General features: G+C 65.4%; 1 protein-coding gene across 2 annotated transcripts in view; it reads left to right on the forward strand.

The window, feature by feature from the left end:
• Window positions 1-11,349, forward strand: part of ERBB3 (erb-b2 receptor tyrosine kinase 3) — a 35,169-nt gene extending 23,820 nt beyond the window's left edge. The window contains exons 10-28 of one of the 2 annotated variants that reach the window (XM_077838651.1): window positions 162-235; window positions 517-607; window positions 1,101-1,300; window positions 1,662-1,794; window positions 1,911-2,001; window positions 2,315-2,469; window positions 3,187-3,240; window positions 3,921-4,062; window positions 4,873-4,992; window positions 5,169-5,267; window positions 5,668-5,853; window positions 6,524-6,679; window positions 7,049-7,124; window positions 7,375-7,521; window positions 8,171-8,268; window positions 8,799-8,954; window positions 9,273-9,341; window positions 10,024-10,291; window positions 10,775-11,349. In XM_077838651.1, coding sequence (XP_077694777.1) covers window positions 162-235; window positions 517-607; window positions 1,101-1,300; window positions 1,662-1,794; window positions 1,911-2,001; window positions 2,315-2,469; window positions 3,187-3,240; window positions 3,921-4,062; window positions 4,873-4,992; window positions 5,169-5,267; window positions 5,668-5,853; window positions 6,524-6,679; window positions 7,049-7,124; window positions 7,375-7,521; window positions 8,171-8,268; window positions 8,799-8,954; window positions 9,273-9,341; window positions 10,024-10,291; window positions 10,775-11,349 — 2,890 coding nt within the window. The remainder of the gene's footprint in view (window positions 1-161; window positions 236-516; window positions 608-1,100; window positions 1,301-1,661; window positions 1,795-1,910; window positions 2,002-2,314; window positions 2,470-3,186; window positions 3,241-3,920; window positions 4,063-4,872; window positions 4,993-5,168; window positions 5,268-5,667; window positions 5,854-6,523; window positions 6,680-7,048; window positions 7,125-7,374; window positions 7,522-8,170; window positions 8,269-8,798; window positions 8,955-9,272; window positions 9,342-10,023; window positions 10,292-10,774) is intronic. The other variant, XM_077838653.1, reaches the window with a different exon arrangement.
• Window positions 11,350-15,987: the final 4,638 nt, after the last annotated feature.

Raw genomic sequence — 15,987 nt, forward strand, 5'->3', positions numbered from 1 at the left:
CGGAGAGGCAGGGGAGAGTGCCCCCTGCTGGCCCCCCGGCCCCCTGCAGCACAGCGCCCCCTAGCACCCAGCCCGGAGAGGCAGGGGAAAGCGGTATCCTCCAGCCGATCAGGCCAGCAGTTCTGACGGTGTCTGGGTCTCGTTCCCCCCTGCCCCCGCAGGGACCCCTGGTGCAACATCTCGGCCCTGGATCCGGAGAAGCTGAACGTCTTCCGGACGGTGCGGGAGATCACGGGTGAGGAACGGGCAGGGGTTTGGGGGGACTGAACGGGGGGGGAGCAGGGGCAGGGGGGACTGAACGGGGGCGGGAGCAGGGGTTCAGCCCGGTGGCCTGTGGGGAAGCCCCGGGTGTCTGTATACCGACTCCGTGACCCTGGCGGCCAAGAGGGGGCTTCATGGGGGGAGGGTGCCGGGGGAAGCGCCCGTCCCAAGCCCGGTGAGGGAGCAGCGTGGGGGGGGGGGGCGGCTGGAGACGCAGAGGGGGCGTCCCTGACACGCCGGTTGCTCCCCCCCCAGGTTATCTGAACATCCAGTCGTGGCCCAAACACATGCATAACTTCAGCGTCTTCTCCAACCTCGTCACCATCGGGGGCCGGAGCCTGTACAAGTGAGAGACCCCTCAGCCCAGCCCGGCCCAGGGGAGAGGCCCCTGCCCCCCCCAGCCCTTCCCCTCCCTGGGGGAGAGGCCCCCCTGGCCCTGAGAGGATTGGGGGGCTTTCCCCCAGCCCCTTGCCCAGCGGTGCCGGAGTCCCTACATGCAGGGCTGTGGCTCAGGGCTCTGGGGAGAGCAGGAGCCTTTGGTCCAGGGGCATCTGTTCAAACCCAGCCCCACATGTTGGGGGCTGAGAGCCAGCCCCTGCCGGTGGCCCCGTGTGAAACGAGGCAGCGGGTCTCAGCCCAGTTCGCAGTGGGATGGGAGGCTCCATAACCCGAGAGCAGCCCCAGGGGCCCCAGGCCCCCTGCTCTGCGCCCCTAGACCCCGAGCTGGGAACAGACCCCAGAAGTCCAGGCTCCCTCCAGGCCACGTGAAGCTGCCGGGGCTGAGTGCCGCCCCCCCCCCCCCGGCGGCGTGGGGCTGACACGGGCGTGTCCGTCCCCAGCCGCGGCTTCTCCCTGCTGATCATGAAGAACCTGAACGTGACGTCTCTGGGGCTGCGCTCGCTGCGGGAGATCAGCGCGGGCAAGGTGTACATCACCGAGAACCGGCAGCTCTGCTTCCTCCACACCATCAACTGGGGGGCGCTGTCCCGCCGCCGGGGCGACCTGGAGATCAAGGACAACAAGCCCCGGGGCAAGTGCGGTGAGTGTGGGGGCGGGGCGAGATCCTGTGTCACAGGCAGTGAGCGGACTAGGGGGTGAGAGGCGGGGGTAGGGGGGCTGGGAGCCAGGACTCCTGGGTTCTATCCCCAGCTCTGGGAGGGGAGCGGAGTCTAGTGGTTAGGGAGAGCTGGGAGCCAGGACTCCTGGGTTCCGTCCCCGGATCTGGGAGGGGAGAGGAGGTCTGGTGGTTAGAGCATTGCGGGGGCTGGGAGCCAGGACTCCTGGGTTCCGTCCCCGGATCTGGGAAAGGGAGAGTGGAAGAACATGGGGCAAGGGGAGCAGTGGAGGCTGGGGGGGGGTCTGGGAGCTCACCCCACTGCTGACCCCTGGCTCCCCTGCAGTGCAAGAAGGGAAGGTGTGTGACCCGCTCTGCTCAAGCGACGGCTGCTGGGGGCCTGGCCCCGACCAGTGCATCTCCTGCCGCAACTACAGCCGGGAGGGGACCTGCGTGGCCACCTGCAGCTTCTACCAAGGGTGAGGGGCAGCTGAGAGCCTGGGGGGGCCTGCGTGGAAACATGGGGGGTGGGGGCAGGAGAATGCGAGACCCTCGGGGGCAGCATTAGTGACCCCCCCCCCACTCTCTCATGCAGGGCGACCCGGGAATATGCCCGTGGGGGCGAGTGTTACCAGTGCCACCCGGAGTGCAAGAGGATGGAGGGCAACCTGACCTGCCACGGCTCGGTGCGGTGACCCCCCTCCCCGGGCTTTTCTCCTCTTGGGCACCGGCTCGGGGGGGTGGGGAATGGGGCCCAGGGCCTTTCTCCTCTAGGGGGCGCCGGCCCTGATCCGGCCCCAGGCTGGGGGACTGGCTGGCTCAGGGGGGCTGGGAATGGGGCCCGGGGCCTTTCCTCCCTAGGGGTCCCTGGCTCCCAGCCCTAGGACAGCGAACGGGACACGGGGCCTTTCCCCTGTAGGGGGCGTCAGAGGGGGTTCTGGGTGCTGGCGGGGGAGGGGTCCGTCCCAGCCCTCTCCTGACTCTGTCTGGCCCCCCCAGGGCGCCGACGCCTGCGTGCGATGTGCCCGGTATAAGGACGGGCCCCACTGCGTGGACAGCTGCCCCGAGGGCATCCTGGGCGAGCAAGGGCCCATCTACAAGTACCCGGACGCCAACCACGAGTGCCACCCCTGCCACGAGAACTGCACGCGGGGGTGAGAGCAGCAGCCCCCCCCATCCGGGGCACAGCCGGGAGGCCCCGATCATGCAGCCCGGCCCCCCGGGGACCTCGCTGCATGGCTGAGATCCGTGGAGTCTGCAAGGCCAGACGTGGGGGGCAGGAATGTGGGGAAAGGGGCAAAGGACCCTTCTCCCCCCCCCACCCAGCAGCAGCAGCCGGGGTCCCCCAGACCTGAGACTTGGAGTAGGCGAGGAGCTGCGGCCGAGCCCCACTTTCGGCTCCTGAGCCAATCGGGTGGGCTCTGAGAGGGGCCCCCAGGCTGTGGGACCTGACGCTTCCAGCCCCTGTCTGGGGAGGTGCAGCCCCAGGGTGAATGGCAGCCGGGTCTCTGCTGGACATGTCTCCCAAGAGAGAACCCAGGAGCCCTGGCTCCAATCCACTAGATCCCACTGCCCTCCCAGAATCAGGGAGAGAACCCAGGAGTCCTGGCTCCCAGCCCCCCTGCTCTAATCACTCGACCCCACTCCAGCCGAGAGCTGGGATAGAACCCAGGACTCCTGGCTCTTAGCCCCCTGCTCTAACCACCAGATCCCACTCCCCTAGAACTGGGGAGAGAACCCAGGAGTCCTGGCTCCCACCCCCCGCCTGCTCTGACATCCTTCCCATAAGCCTGGTGCTCTCCGTGGCGCCCCTCTGTCTGTCTTTCTGTCCGTCCGTCCGTGGGGTGATCGGCGGGTTCTGTCTCCCGCAGGTGCCTCGGGCCGCAGATCCAGGACTGCGTCACAGAGCCCCTGCCCGTCGCCAGGTACCCGTCGCAGCCGGCTGCTGCTTGCTGGAGCTCTGACCCCGGCCTGGGGCCCCTTCAGCTGGGCTCGGGACGGGCAATGCCCTCCCCATCCCGACGCCCTGACCCAGGGCGGGGCAGGGCTGGGTCGGGGGTGGGGCTGGGCCCCTGCGTGGATTAAATTTGGCAGTTCTCAGCCTGGCCCCAGCGGGACATGTGCAGAGCCCCGCTCCCGCTCCCCAGCCGTGCCAGGCCCCCTCGCCCGGGCGATGACGTGAACCAACCGCTGAGGGTGGGGTTGGGGCACCCCCTGGGGTGTTGACCCCAGTTGCCCTGCAGCCTCTTCTCCCAGGCTGGGTCTCGCTGGCGCCCAGCCCCCTTGGCCTCCATGGGAACAGCCCCACGACTGCTCCAGAGACCCAGGATCCCCAGGGCCTACGCAGCAGAGGGGGAGCCCCTCAGCTGGTGTGTGGTCCCCGACGCCCCCTCTCCCCACCCCGTCCCTCCCTGCCTTCCCTTGGGTTCCTTTCCAAACCCGAGACCCTTCCCGTGCCTCCGCCAGGGAAGCAGGGTGGGGCTTGGGCACTGCAGGCCCCATGGATGGGATTGCGCCAGCCCTTCGCTCCGGCTCCCCGGGCCTCCGGCCAGCCCGGTGCCCGGGCAGGGGCCCGGCGCTGACCCCCCCGTCCGTCCGTCCCCAGGAAAAGCCCCACGGTCATAGCGGTGATGGTCGTGGGCTGCCTCTTCATCTCCTGCTCCTGCTTCCTGCTCACCCTCCTGTACTGGCGCGGCAAGAAGATCCAGAAGAAGCGGGCGATGCGCCGCTACCTGGAGAGGGGCGAGGTGAGACGCCCCCCAGCCCCCGCAGCCCTTGTGAACAGGGCTCCCGGCTGCCCGGGGGAGGGACGTGGGACGGGGCTGAGGCAGTGGGCGGGAGCCGCGGGGGGAAGGTTCTTGTGCCGCAGGGCGCTCGGATGACGGGGCAGAAAGGAAGGTTTGTGCTAAGAGAGAAAAGACTGGCACCCCTCAGCCCCCTGTGCTCCCAGCCATGCCCCCCCCAGCTCTGCTGGTGCCCCTCACTCCCGACCTGCGGCCCCCTGCTAGCCCAGCTTTGCCCTCCCAGCTCTGCCGGTGCCCCTCACTCCCGACCCGCAGTCCCTGCTAGCCCAGCCCTGGGCTCCCCCCAGCTCTGCCCCTCACTCCCCACCCGCAGCCCCTGCTAGCCCAGCCCTGGGCTCCCCCCAGCTCTGCCCCTCACTCCCCACCCGCAGCCCCTGCTAGCTCAGCCCTGGGCTCCCCCCTTCCCCAGCTCTGCTGGTGCCCCTCACTCCCGACCCGCGGCCCCCTGCGCTCCCAGCTCTGCTCCCCCAGCTCTGCCGGTGCCCCTCACTCCCCACCCGCAGTCCCTGCTAGCCCAGCCCTGGGCTCCCCCCAGCTCTGCCCCTCACTCCCCACCCACAGCCGCCTGCTGTCCCGACTCTGTCCCCCACAGCTCTGCACGGGGCTCTTCAGTCTTGACCTGTGACCTAAGTCAAATGAGTAACCCAGGGAGAGAGGCACAAATCACTAGGGCCAGGGGCATCGAGGCAGCGGGGGGTCTGGGAGGGGTGGGGCCACCCAGCACCGGTTCAACCCATCTTTTTCCCTCGGCAGAGCCTCGAGCCCCTGGACCCAAGCGAGAAAGCCAACAAGGTTCTGGCCCGGATCTTGAAGGAGACGGAGCTGAGGAAGCTGAAGGTGCTGGGCTCGGGTGTGTTCGGGACGGTGCACAAGGTGAGGGGGGGAAGCTGCAGCCCGGGGGCGCGGGGAGGCTCCGGGGCTGCTCGAGCACCGCAGCTGCTGCGGGGGCAGGTGGGACAGCGGCCGTGGGGGAGCCCTGAGTGGGGGCTGGGGCGGGGCAGCCCCTGGGATCCCAGCTCGGTTCACGCTGGGGGTTCCTCTCCCGCCAGGGCGTCTGGATCCCGGACGGAGACTCCATCAAGATCCCCGTCAGCATCAAGGTGATAGAGGACCGGAGCGGCCGCCAGACCTTCCACGCCGTCACCGACGTGAGTGAGGGCCCCGCCACCCCCCTGCCAGCCTGGGGCCAGACCATTGGCCCATCCAGCCCAGTGGCCCTGCCCCCCATTGGCCTATCCACTCTGATGTCCTATCAGCAACCAATGTCAGTGCTTCAGAGAGAGGCGTAAAACTCCCATGATGCACTTCAGTGTGCCACATGAAACCAGGGGGAGGGGGAGCCCCCACCCCCAGGCCGTCCTTGCGCACCCCAAACTCCCCCTGGCATCAGTGAGGGCTCTGAGGGTGCCAGCCCTGGCCGGCGTCACCCCTAGTCCATTTTCATTTGTCTGGGATCAGATCCCAGTGGCGGGGAGTTCCACAGGGGAGCTGGATACCGGGGGCGGAGCCAAGGCTGTAATAGGCTCCCGTCTCCCTCTGGCCCTGCAGCACATGCTGGCCATTGGCAGCCTGGAACACGCCTACATCGTGCGGCTGCTGGGCATCTGCCCCGGGCCGCAGCTGCAGCTGGTGACGCAGCTCCTGCCGCTGGGCTCGCTGCTCGACCACGTGCGCAAGAACAGGGACGCCATCGGGCCGCAGCTGCTGCTCAACTGGTGCGTGCAGGTTGCCAAGGTGAGCGGCCCCGCGGCACTCGACGGCGCGTTCCCGGGGTCCCCTTCCCACCGGCATCAAAGCTGGACACGAGCCCAGCTCGGGGAGCTGGTCTCTGGGTGAGGCGTCCTTGGCCCCAGGCTCGTGGGTGGGGCTGGCCAGGCAGCACGAGGAGACAGAGCGGAGAAGGGGCAGGGGCTGGGGGTAGCAGCTCCTTTGGTTCCCGCACCCGGCGGGGGACCCTTCCAAAGACCTGCTCCCGAAGTGCCACAGCCCTGAAGGGAGGGTGAATCTGGCCTGTTCATCCCCCCTGCGGCGTTTACCCTGAACCCTAATGAGGGATGTTCTGAACATGTCAGTGCTGTTAACTCTTCCTCTTCTAATCAGTGTTGTCACAGACACTTTTGGGATGGAGGGAGGAGCCTGTGGCTGTGGGTGGAGCTTTGCGGTGGTGGGAGGAGCCTGATGCCACGGTGGGAGCTATGAGGGTCATGGGTGGACTTTGAGGCTGGACCACTTTAGCAAGCACTCCCAGCTGGCTCGGCAGTTGTGGGTGGAGCTTTGGGACAGTGGGTGAAACTAGTCCAGCCTGCTGCCCATCACTGGTACGAAACCCAAGCGACTCCCCCTCCACCCCCACGCACACACGCACAAATGGGTCGGCCCCACGCTCTCCGCCTCTCGCCCCCAGGGCATGTACTACTTGGAAGAGCATCGCATGGTCCATCGGGACCTGGCCGCCCGCAACGTCCTGCTGAAGTCGCCCAGCCAGGTGCAGGTGGCGGATTTCGGGATCGCCGACCTGCTCTACCCCGATGACAAGAAATACTTCTACAATGAGATCAAGGTGGGATGCGGCCCCGGGACCCCCATCGTCGTCCCCATGCCCGTTCCGGGGCCAGCTGAGCCTCAGGTCCACTCCAGCAGGATGTCCCCAGAGGCTGCTTCCCCTTCCTGCTGCACCGGGGCCGCCCCAGCCGGTGTGGGCTGGTGTCAGAGGTCTGGACCCTCCCCCAGCAGAGGGGGCAGATTGGGAGGGTAACTGAGGGGCCCTGCATTCAGGGTCCGCTCTTCTTCCCAGCGGAGCAGACCGTGCATCAGAGCAGCCCCAGGGCCCCATGAAATCGGGCCCCAGGGGTATCTCTGGCCCAGGCAGAAGCAGCCCCCAGGCACCCCCCACCCAGGTAACGCTCCTTCCCCGCCTCTCGTCCCACAGACTCCGATTAAATGGATGGCGCTGGAGAGCATCCACTTCGGGAAGTACACACACCAGAGCGACGTCTGGAGCTACGGTCAGTGCCCACCGTGCCCCCACCTTGCACCCGCCCTGTACCCACCCCTGCCCGCAAAGCGTCGCAGGCCGGGGCTGGAGCAGCCGGGAGCCGCCCCCCCCAGCCAGCACCCTGCCCCGCTCCCCACAGCGCCCCCTGCTGGGTCCCATGTGCACACCCCCCCAGCGCAGAATTCCCCCCGACCACCTGCCCTTGCAGCCCCTCCTGGCCTGACTGTCCCCCCTCTGCCCCCCCCCCCGCCTCCCCGCAGGCGTGACGCTGTGGGAGATGATGACTTTTGGGGCAGAGCCGTACACGGGGATCCGGCTGGCTGAGGTGCCCGACCTGCTGGAGAAGGGCGAGCGGCTCATGCAGCCCCAGATCTGCACCATCGACGTCTACATGGTGATGGTGAAATGTGAGTCGCTGGGTCTGTCTGTCTCCCTGCCGCCCCCTGCAGGTGGGGTGGGGCCCTGCCTGGGGCGTGGGTGTCTCCCTGCCGCCCCCTGCTGGCGGGGCGGGGCCCTGCCCGGGGTGTTTACATCCCAGCCCCTGGGGGCAGTTTGCAGGGGAGATCGGCCCTGCCCAGGGGCCGGGTTGCACCCAAGTGGTCCTGCCTGGTGGAGCAGGGCCTGGGGCCGTGGGGTTGGGGGGAGGGGGGGGGCGCAGGTCGAGCCTGCACTGTGGCCAGTGGGACTCATGGGAGGGGCGTAGGGCCATGCTCTGCCCCTCCCCCCCGGCAATCCGCACTGACCCCGATATGCCCCGGGTGCAGGGAGGGACGTCACCCCCGTGGTGCCAGGGGACAGCTGTGAGCTGGGGGGCAAGCGTGTGGAGGGGGAGCGCTGGGAGGGAGCCACACAGCTGGGGCCAGAGCCCTGGGGAGGGGGCTGGAAGGTCGTTGTTCCGTCCCCCCACCCCCGGCCCCAATGCACTTTTCCAGGCAGTCCTTCTCCCCTCCCGTCCACCTGTCTGAGCCCCTCTGGTGGGACCCGTGGTGCTGGGGCGGTTCGGGGGGCTGGGTCTCACCTCCAGCCGGATCTCACCCCCCCTGTGCCCCCCGCCAGGCTGGATGATCGATGAAAACGTCCGTCCCACCTTCAAGGAACTGGCCAATGAGTTCACTCGCATGGCCCGTGACCCGCCCCGCTATCTGGTCATCAAGGTGAGTGCGTGGCCCCGGGCCGTTCTACAGCGGGGGGCTGCCCTGGGCCCTCAGCCAATCCAGCCCCTAGTGTGCCCGCCCCCCATGAGCCACCTGGTCAATGGTGCATTAGCCCTTTAAATCCCCCCCGCCCCAGCCTTAAGCATCCCAGCTCCTGCCCCATCTGCCCCCTCCCCACTCCATGCCTGGCTCTCTGGGCTCCCTGCCTGACATATGCACCCAGGGAACCCCCCCCGGCCCCCGCCCCTGGCGGGGATCCTGTTGCTGGGCATTCCCAGCCTGCCGGCTCCCCACTCCTCGGCTGCGGGTGTGTGGGGTGGATCCCTCCTGCGGGGGAGGGACAAGACCTGCTCTAGACAAGAGTCTTATCTGTCCCCCTCCCTGCCTCACACCCCCCATCCTGCCCCGGGAGGCGGCTCCGTCCCGCTCAGCGTTAAGGTGGCCCTGGCCACTCAGCGTTGGGGGCTGGGCCCCGTTAACCCCTTGCCAGCCCCTGACGCGGTGTCCCTTCCCCTCCCCACCCTGTGCAGAGGGAGAGTGGGCCGCTGCCCCCCGCTGAGCCCCCCCTGAGTGACAAGGAGCTGGAGGACATGGAGACGCTGGAGCTGGAGCTGGAGGAGGAGCTGAGCTCCTTCAACGCGGCCACCGGCCTCTTCGCCTCCAGACAGCGTGTGGACTACGCCCGGGTGAGAGATGGCCGCCTCCCCCTTGGCCTGTACCCCCGCCCCAACAACCTGGACCTTCTGCGGGGAGGCTAAAAATCCTTCCTGTAAAGGATGGGAGGGGGGGACCCTGTGCGGGAGGGGTTTCCTTCCTGACCCTGGCAGCGCTCGGCCTTGAAGCATGAGACCCGGTTCCATGGGTCGTAGCTCAGGGCTGACCCCCTGGCCCAGCCTGCGCCTGGGGGTCCGGCAGACTGTTTGCGCGCCGTCTCCCCAGGTCCCAGTGCCAAGGACCCCCTGCCCTGGGCCGAGCAATCACCACCTGCCTCTCTCTCTTTGCAGAGCCCGAACCTGAGCCCCCCAGCTGGCTACATCCCCATGAACCAGACCGGCCTCAGCAGCTGCCGCCAGGTACCCAGCACAGCGGACAGGGGGTGCACCCCATGGACGTCCTCTGCCGGAGGGTCCCAGGGGGCTGCGGGTTGGGATTGAGGGGCACCGGCAGAGCTGTGGGTGGGGAGCCCAGGACTGGGCTAGCAGGGGGTTGCGGGTTGGGATTGAGGGGCACCGGCAGAGCTGTGGGTGGGGAGCCCAGGACTGGGCTAGCAGGGGGTTGCGGGTTGGGATTGAGGGGCACCGGCAGAGCTGTGGGTGGGGAGCCCAGGACTGGGCTAGCAGGGGGTTGCGGGTTGGGATTGAGGGGCACTGGCAGAGCTGTGGGTGGGGAGCCCAGGGCTGGGCTAGCAGGGGGTTGCGGGTTGGGATTGAGGGGCACCGGCGGAGCTGGCTGGGGCAAAGCTGGGCTAGCAGGGGGTTGCGGGTTGGGATTGAGGGGCACCGGCAGAGCTGTGGGTGGGGAGCCCAGGGCTGGGCTAGCAGGGGGTTGCGGGTTGGGATTGAGGGGCACCGGCAGAGCTGGCTGTGGCAAAGCTGGGCTAGCAGGGGGCTGGGGGTCAGCAGTGGACTAGCTGGGCTAAGGCTGCTCCCATGGGTCTTGCCCGTCTCCATCGCAGTGAGCAGGGGCAGGTCTGTCGTGCAGCCCCGTATCCGGCGGCTCCTTCCCTGACCCCGTCTCTCTCCCCCTGTCTCCCAGGGCGCCGGGCTGGGCTCCCGGCAGACCCTGCGGGCCAGGCAGGAGTCGGTGGGGCGGACGGTGTCGGAGTCGTCGGAGGGCCGGGGCACGGCCTCGGAGTGCGAGCTGACGGAAGAGCTCTCCCTGCCGGGCAGCCTGTGCCACGGCCTGCGCTCCCGGGGTGACAGCGCCTACCTCTCCCAGCGCGAGAGCTTCCCCCTGTCCGCGGGCACCGCCGACGGCGAGGAGGACGTCAACGGCTACGTCATGCCGGATCTCCACGGCCGAGGTAACGGCAGCCCCTGGGTCCGACCTCAGGGCCCCATGCTGCCTCCCCCAGCTTCCCCGGGCGGGACCCTGCTCCGGGAGTCGGGGGGGCAGTCTGGGTCTTCCCTGCCACGAAGGGGCCTGTGGGGGTGGTAGTTACCAGGCCACCTGGGCTGAGACCCTGCAAACTCGCTGCAGCTGGGGACTGGATGCCGGCTTGGAAACCCGCCAGCCGGAGGTGGGAAATCTCTGGGTCCCGGTGCCCCTTCCCCTGAGCCACTCTGTCCCTCCCGCCTCACTGGGGACTCGGGCAGGAAGCCGCCGAGGGGGTGGAGAGCCAGCTGCCTCCTGTCTCCCATTGTGCCCGGGATGCTGTGCCCCGGCTGCCCCTTCACAGGAGGCAGGTGGGCGAGAGGCCAAGAGGCAGATCAGACCCCCCCATCTCCAGCTGCCACCCCCCGCCGGCTGCACCTAACGCCGGCTTGTCATCGGCTTCCGCCTGCAGAGCGAGCGGCCAGCGTCGCCCGGGCTGCGGAGGACGGGCCCCTGGGCCGCGCCTCGGAGCCGGAGGAGGAGTACGAGTACATGAACAGACGCCCCTCGCAGCCCCAGCAGAGGCCCCCGCATCCCCGGCCGGCCTCCCTGGAGGAGCTGGGCTACGAGTACATGGACCTGGGCTCGGAGCGGAGCGCCTCCCTGGGCAGCATGCGGACCACCCCGCTGCCCGCGGCCGGCTGGGAGGCGGGCGGGGCCGAGGAGGACTACGAATACATGAACCAGCAGCCCAAGCTCAGCCAGTCCCTGAGCAGCGTGCTGAGCTCGCCGGGGTCCGGGCAGGACGACTACACCTGCATGAGCACGGCCGTCCCACGGGGCTCCCCCGAGGAGCAGGGCTACGAGGTGATGGAGGCCATCCTGGCGCCGGGGAGCGGGCTGGGCCCGGGCTGCCCCAGCTCGCCCTGCCCCAAGAACGGCTTCATGAAACCCCTGCGGAGCCTGGAAGCCTCGGACTGCGCCTTCGACAACCCTGACTACTGGCACAGCCGGCTGTTCGCCAAGGCGGACGCCCTGCGGACCTAGGGGGCAATGGGGGCGTGCCCAACCCGCCTGTCCCTGGGGGGGCAGGGCCGTTGGACTCGGGCTCCTGCCTGCTCCTCGCCGAACGAGCCCCGCTGGGGGGCTGGGAGCGAACATCCTGCCCCATCCCCAGCGGGTATTTACAGGCTGATGCAACTCTGGGCGGAAACAGCGAACGCCCCCTTAACGGGGCAGCGGGGGCGGGGGCCTGCCCCTGTGACTGGGCCCACTGCATGCTGCGATGCAGGCTAGTTCTGGCAGCTGGGGGGCAATGCGTTGCCCCACTGTGAAATCAAACCAGTCTGGGGGGGGGGGGGCAGCCCCCTCCCCCTTTCCGCCTCAGGATCACAGACATACGGACGCAGGAGAGATGTCTACGTCTGGTGAGGTGGGCAGGGGAGTCAGGGGCTGCGTCCTCCCCTCCCCCCGTGGGAAAAGCTTCCTGTCATGAGCTCCCAGCTAGGTGCTTTGGGCGTTTGGGGCCCAGCTGTGGATCAAGCATGGAAGGGCCCCTGGTGGGGAGCAGCTGGAGGAGGGGGCTGCCTCATTCCTCACCCCCAATCAAGCAAACAGTGGGGTGGGGGTCTGTTTACACCTGGATATGAAGAATCCCGGAGCTGCTCCAGGCAGGGCCGTGGGGTGAAGTGAACAGAAGAGGGGGCTGCTGGTTTGGGGTCTAGTGGGTAAAATGCTGGACTGGGAGCCAGAACTCCTGAGTTCTGTGTCACAGACTCACTGCTCTGGGCCTCAGTTTCCCCTTCAGGGCCACGTAGGGAGTAATAGCTATAGACCTTTATAAAATGCTGGGAGAGATCTGGGCAGACCTGCCCCAGCCTTCTCTCTCTCCTGGCCCCCTGCAAACCAGGGGTTCCCCAACAGCTGCTGCCCCCTCCCTTACTGCCACCGAGCTAGGCACAGCGTAGGAGCGGAGGCTGTAGCCGGGTGGAGAGAGTTGGTGGGTCGGGCTCTGTTCCATTCCACCCGATTTCCACTGGTGTAAGAAGCCGGCGTCTGCTCTCGATCCCCCAGAGTTACTCCTGATTCACACCAGTATAAACTGGGGTGATCAGAGCCAGCGCACACGCCTTGGGGTGATCGCAGCCGGGGGCCCAAGAAAAGGAAGGCCAGCAGGCTCCAACCTCTGCCCTCCCCTCCCGTCACCCAGCGGAAGCCGTGCCCGATGAGAGGCGTGGGGAGATAGTAACCAGCGGGGCAGGGGGCGGGGACGACACCCCAAGCCCGTGGGAAAGCAATGAAGTTGACGTTTTTGCACTGAATCTCGTGGCGTGGTTCACTCCACGTGCAAAGCTGGAGCAGGGTGGCCTGGCTCGCGGGCTGCGTCCCTGCCCGGGGCTCTAACCCGTGTTCCCCTGTCTTTCCTCTCCTCCGACAAGGGCCTCTGTGTTTGTCACAGGCCCGCGCTGTCTGTTGTGTCCAGTGTCTGTTGTTCCCTGAGCTGTGTGTCTGGAATCGCCAAAGGGCTGCTGAATTGTTTCTGTCCTCTGCAGAGAGCAGAGCACTTGTGCCCTCCTTGCCACCCCCAATGAAGCAAGTTCGGGGTTCTGAATTCTTTCCGCTTGAGGCTGTGGGATGTCAGTGAAATTTACCTGGGGGACTCACAGCGGGTCCGAGCAGCCTTGGTTAAAGTGGCGGAAGGCGGCGACTCCTTGGGAGGGGAGCATTGTCTAGGGGTTAGAACAGGGCGCGTGCGAGTCAGGATTCCTGGGTTCTGGTCCCACCCTTAGAGGGAATGGGGTCCTTCCTTGCGCTCCCAGCTGCACTTGGAGCCAGGAATCCTGGTTCTGCTCCCAGCTCCAGGAGGAAATGGGTGTCTAGCAGTTAGAACAGGCTGTCCCCCTCCGTTCTCTGAGTTCTGTAAGGGGCAGGCGCAGGTGCATTTCCCCCCAGCTCTCCCCCCCCTTCCCCCCCCGCTCAGCCAGAGGATGGGGCGGGATGGGGGACAGATGATAGTACGAATGTCTGACTAGAGCGGGGACCTGCACCGGCCTTTGGAAGGGAGCGTGTGGCAGGTCTCCCCGGGCTCCTCCCTGGCACCTCCCCTCCCGGTTGCAGCTGGCCAAGCAGGGGGAGCCAGCCCCATTGCCCTGAACTGGCTGTGGAGATCAGAGACTGGAGATCAGATCTGGGGTGTCCAGTGAGACCGTCTCCCCTCTGCTAGAGCCCTGGGGAAGTACCGACTCGTGATTCCCCCTCCCCCAGCGTGGGGCAGGGTGCGTGACACGTCTGTCCTAAAACACAGCCCTGCACGTCCAGGCTAAGGAACCAGCGTGGGCACTGGGCCCCTGCTTGGCACACGTCTAAAAGCTGCCACGCTGCCCCCTGCTGGCAAGTGGCACTAACTGCAGAAAAACGTTCTCACGTGGGAAGGGTTTATTGTATTTCAGAATGAAAAGTAGAAACAAGCCTGAGGTCTCCCCACCCGTCCTGTGCTTTAACCAGGCTGCACTGCTCCATCCGTTTTTATTTGTTTTAAATGCAGGAGCCGATAGCCTGCTAGGCCCGGACTCCTGGGTTCTAATAACAATCAATAGCATGACAGGGTGCGGGGTTTGCTGTGTTTTCTTCCCAGCCTCTCCGAAGGAGAAAGAACTAAGGAACACACCAAAAGCCACCTGGCAGAGCAGAGCACGGGGGCAGCAGCTCTGGGCCTGCACCTTCCTACTAAACTCAAAGGGGCTGATCCCGGTTTTGCTTCCAACTGGACTAATTCTGATGAAATCACCGGGTCCAAATCCTCTTCAGGTTGTTTACACCTGTGCAAAGGCCATGTAAACTTGGCAGCTCGCAATAGCAGCATGCTGCAGGGGTGCCGGGGAAGATCAGGTGCAAACTGAGCCAATCCAATTTGCTAATTAGTTCTTTTAAAGAAACACATGCAATGCCTCCAGTAGCCTTGCCTGGATCTTCCAGAAGAGCCCCCTCCTTGTACATTTTCAAAGTATAAAGATTACCGTTCTGGAAAGTGGGGAGTACTTTTTTTTCCCCCCTCCTGTCCTTGTTTCCATTGTCTTGCTGTGTGTCAGAACTGGTGGAATGAAGGTTAAAAGAAATCTCTGAGCTTTACAATTTTACCTGTGGGACTCTCAGCCGCAGGATGAAATAGCTTTAGTGTTTTGTTTTTTAAAAGCATGAGACACTTACAGGAATAGTAAAACCATTTGTAGTGACACAAGCTAGGATAAAAGTCCCAACATTCGAAGGGAATAGACTATTATTGCATATTTAGGCTCTGGTCGTGGAAGGAGATGCATAGAGTTGGACTCATTTGTAGCAACTGGGGATGTATTTATTAATAGAGAGGCCCTGTCAACAAATTTGCTCTGGCATGAGCTCAGCAAACCAACTACATACAAACTGCAGTGTACGATATACCATGGCCATAATGAATACAACATTGGTGAAGTCAGGAAATTGTACGCTGTGTGCTGTGCTCTGCGACCGTGCAAACAAATATTCTAAAGTCAAGGAGGGCTTTATGAGCAGCGGTGCCAACTTCAAGTATTCAAAAATCACAAGCTCAGCTATAAAATCCTGGATGCTTTTTAAATGAGTTTGGTTTGGGTATTCTGTTTTAATTTGCCTTCTGGTGTCTGACCCTTTAGGTCTCACAAGGAGTTGTATTTTCAAGCTTTTCGGTGCAGCCACTAAGACTAGAACCATACTTTATTTAATATGAAGCTTTAAGAACACACAAAATGCAAAAACATACACTGTGAGCGTTGGCAGTGCAAAGGAAGGGCCTCTCCAAACGCATCTCACTGCCAGATCGGGGCCATAGGTGCGTTGTTACAGGTGGGTGGGGGTTGGTGCCTTCCTCTCAAGCATTGGGCATCCGTCATGCTCAGGGCTGGGACGCCGGGTTTGGCTGGGCCCATGAACCCCCACGTGGGAAACCCTCGCTCGTGCCGTCTCTCTCAGTTTTCTGTGCTTCCCGTCACTGAAGGAGTTTTAATGTTGTTGTTTTTTTAAGACAAAATAAAAATGAAGCTGATGAACATGGTGCCTGCGTGTGTCCCTGCTGGCATGGCTTTGGGAGGGGAGATGGGCTGGTGTGAGGAGTGGCTGGGGCCAGGGCAGGCAGACCCTGGAGATGCCCCATGCCAAGGGGCGCTTGGAGGAGGCAGCTTCTTCCCCCTCCCTTGGGTGCCATTGCTGCAGCTCAAGGTCCTGCAGGGGGTATCTTGGGGTAGACCCCTCCCCACAGCATGCACCCTCGGTCCCTCCAGTTCCCCAGGTGCTCCTGTGCCTCCCCCACTTCGGGTGTCCCTCCCCCTTGAGGTGCCCTTTCTCCCCCTCCCCCCGTACTCCCCTCCCCCCCAAGGGTGCCCTTTTCTCCCCCTCCCCCTTGGGGTGCCCCCTCTCTGTCCCTCCCCCCGTGCTCCCCTCCCCCTTGGGTGCCCCTTTCTCCCCCTCCCCCTTGGGGTGCCCCTCCTCCATGCTCCCCTCCCCTTTGGGTGCCCGTGCCCCTCCCCCTCCCACCGTGCTCCCCTCCCTCTTCCCTGAGGGTGCCCCTCCCCCTTGGGGTGCCCCCTCTCTCCCCCGGGCCGCGCCCCTGCGTCCCCCCACCCTTAGGGCAGCCCCTCCAGTCCCAACCCTCTTTAACTAAGGGCCCCTCAGGCC

This window comes from Eretmochelys imbricata, chromosome 20, assembly GCF_965152235.1.
Source record: "Eretmochelys imbricata isolate rEreImb1 chromosome 20, rEreImb1.hap1, whole genome shotgun sequence".
Lineage (NCBI taxonomy): Eukaryota > Metazoa > Chordata > Testudines > Cheloniidae > Eretmochelys > Eretmochelys imbricata.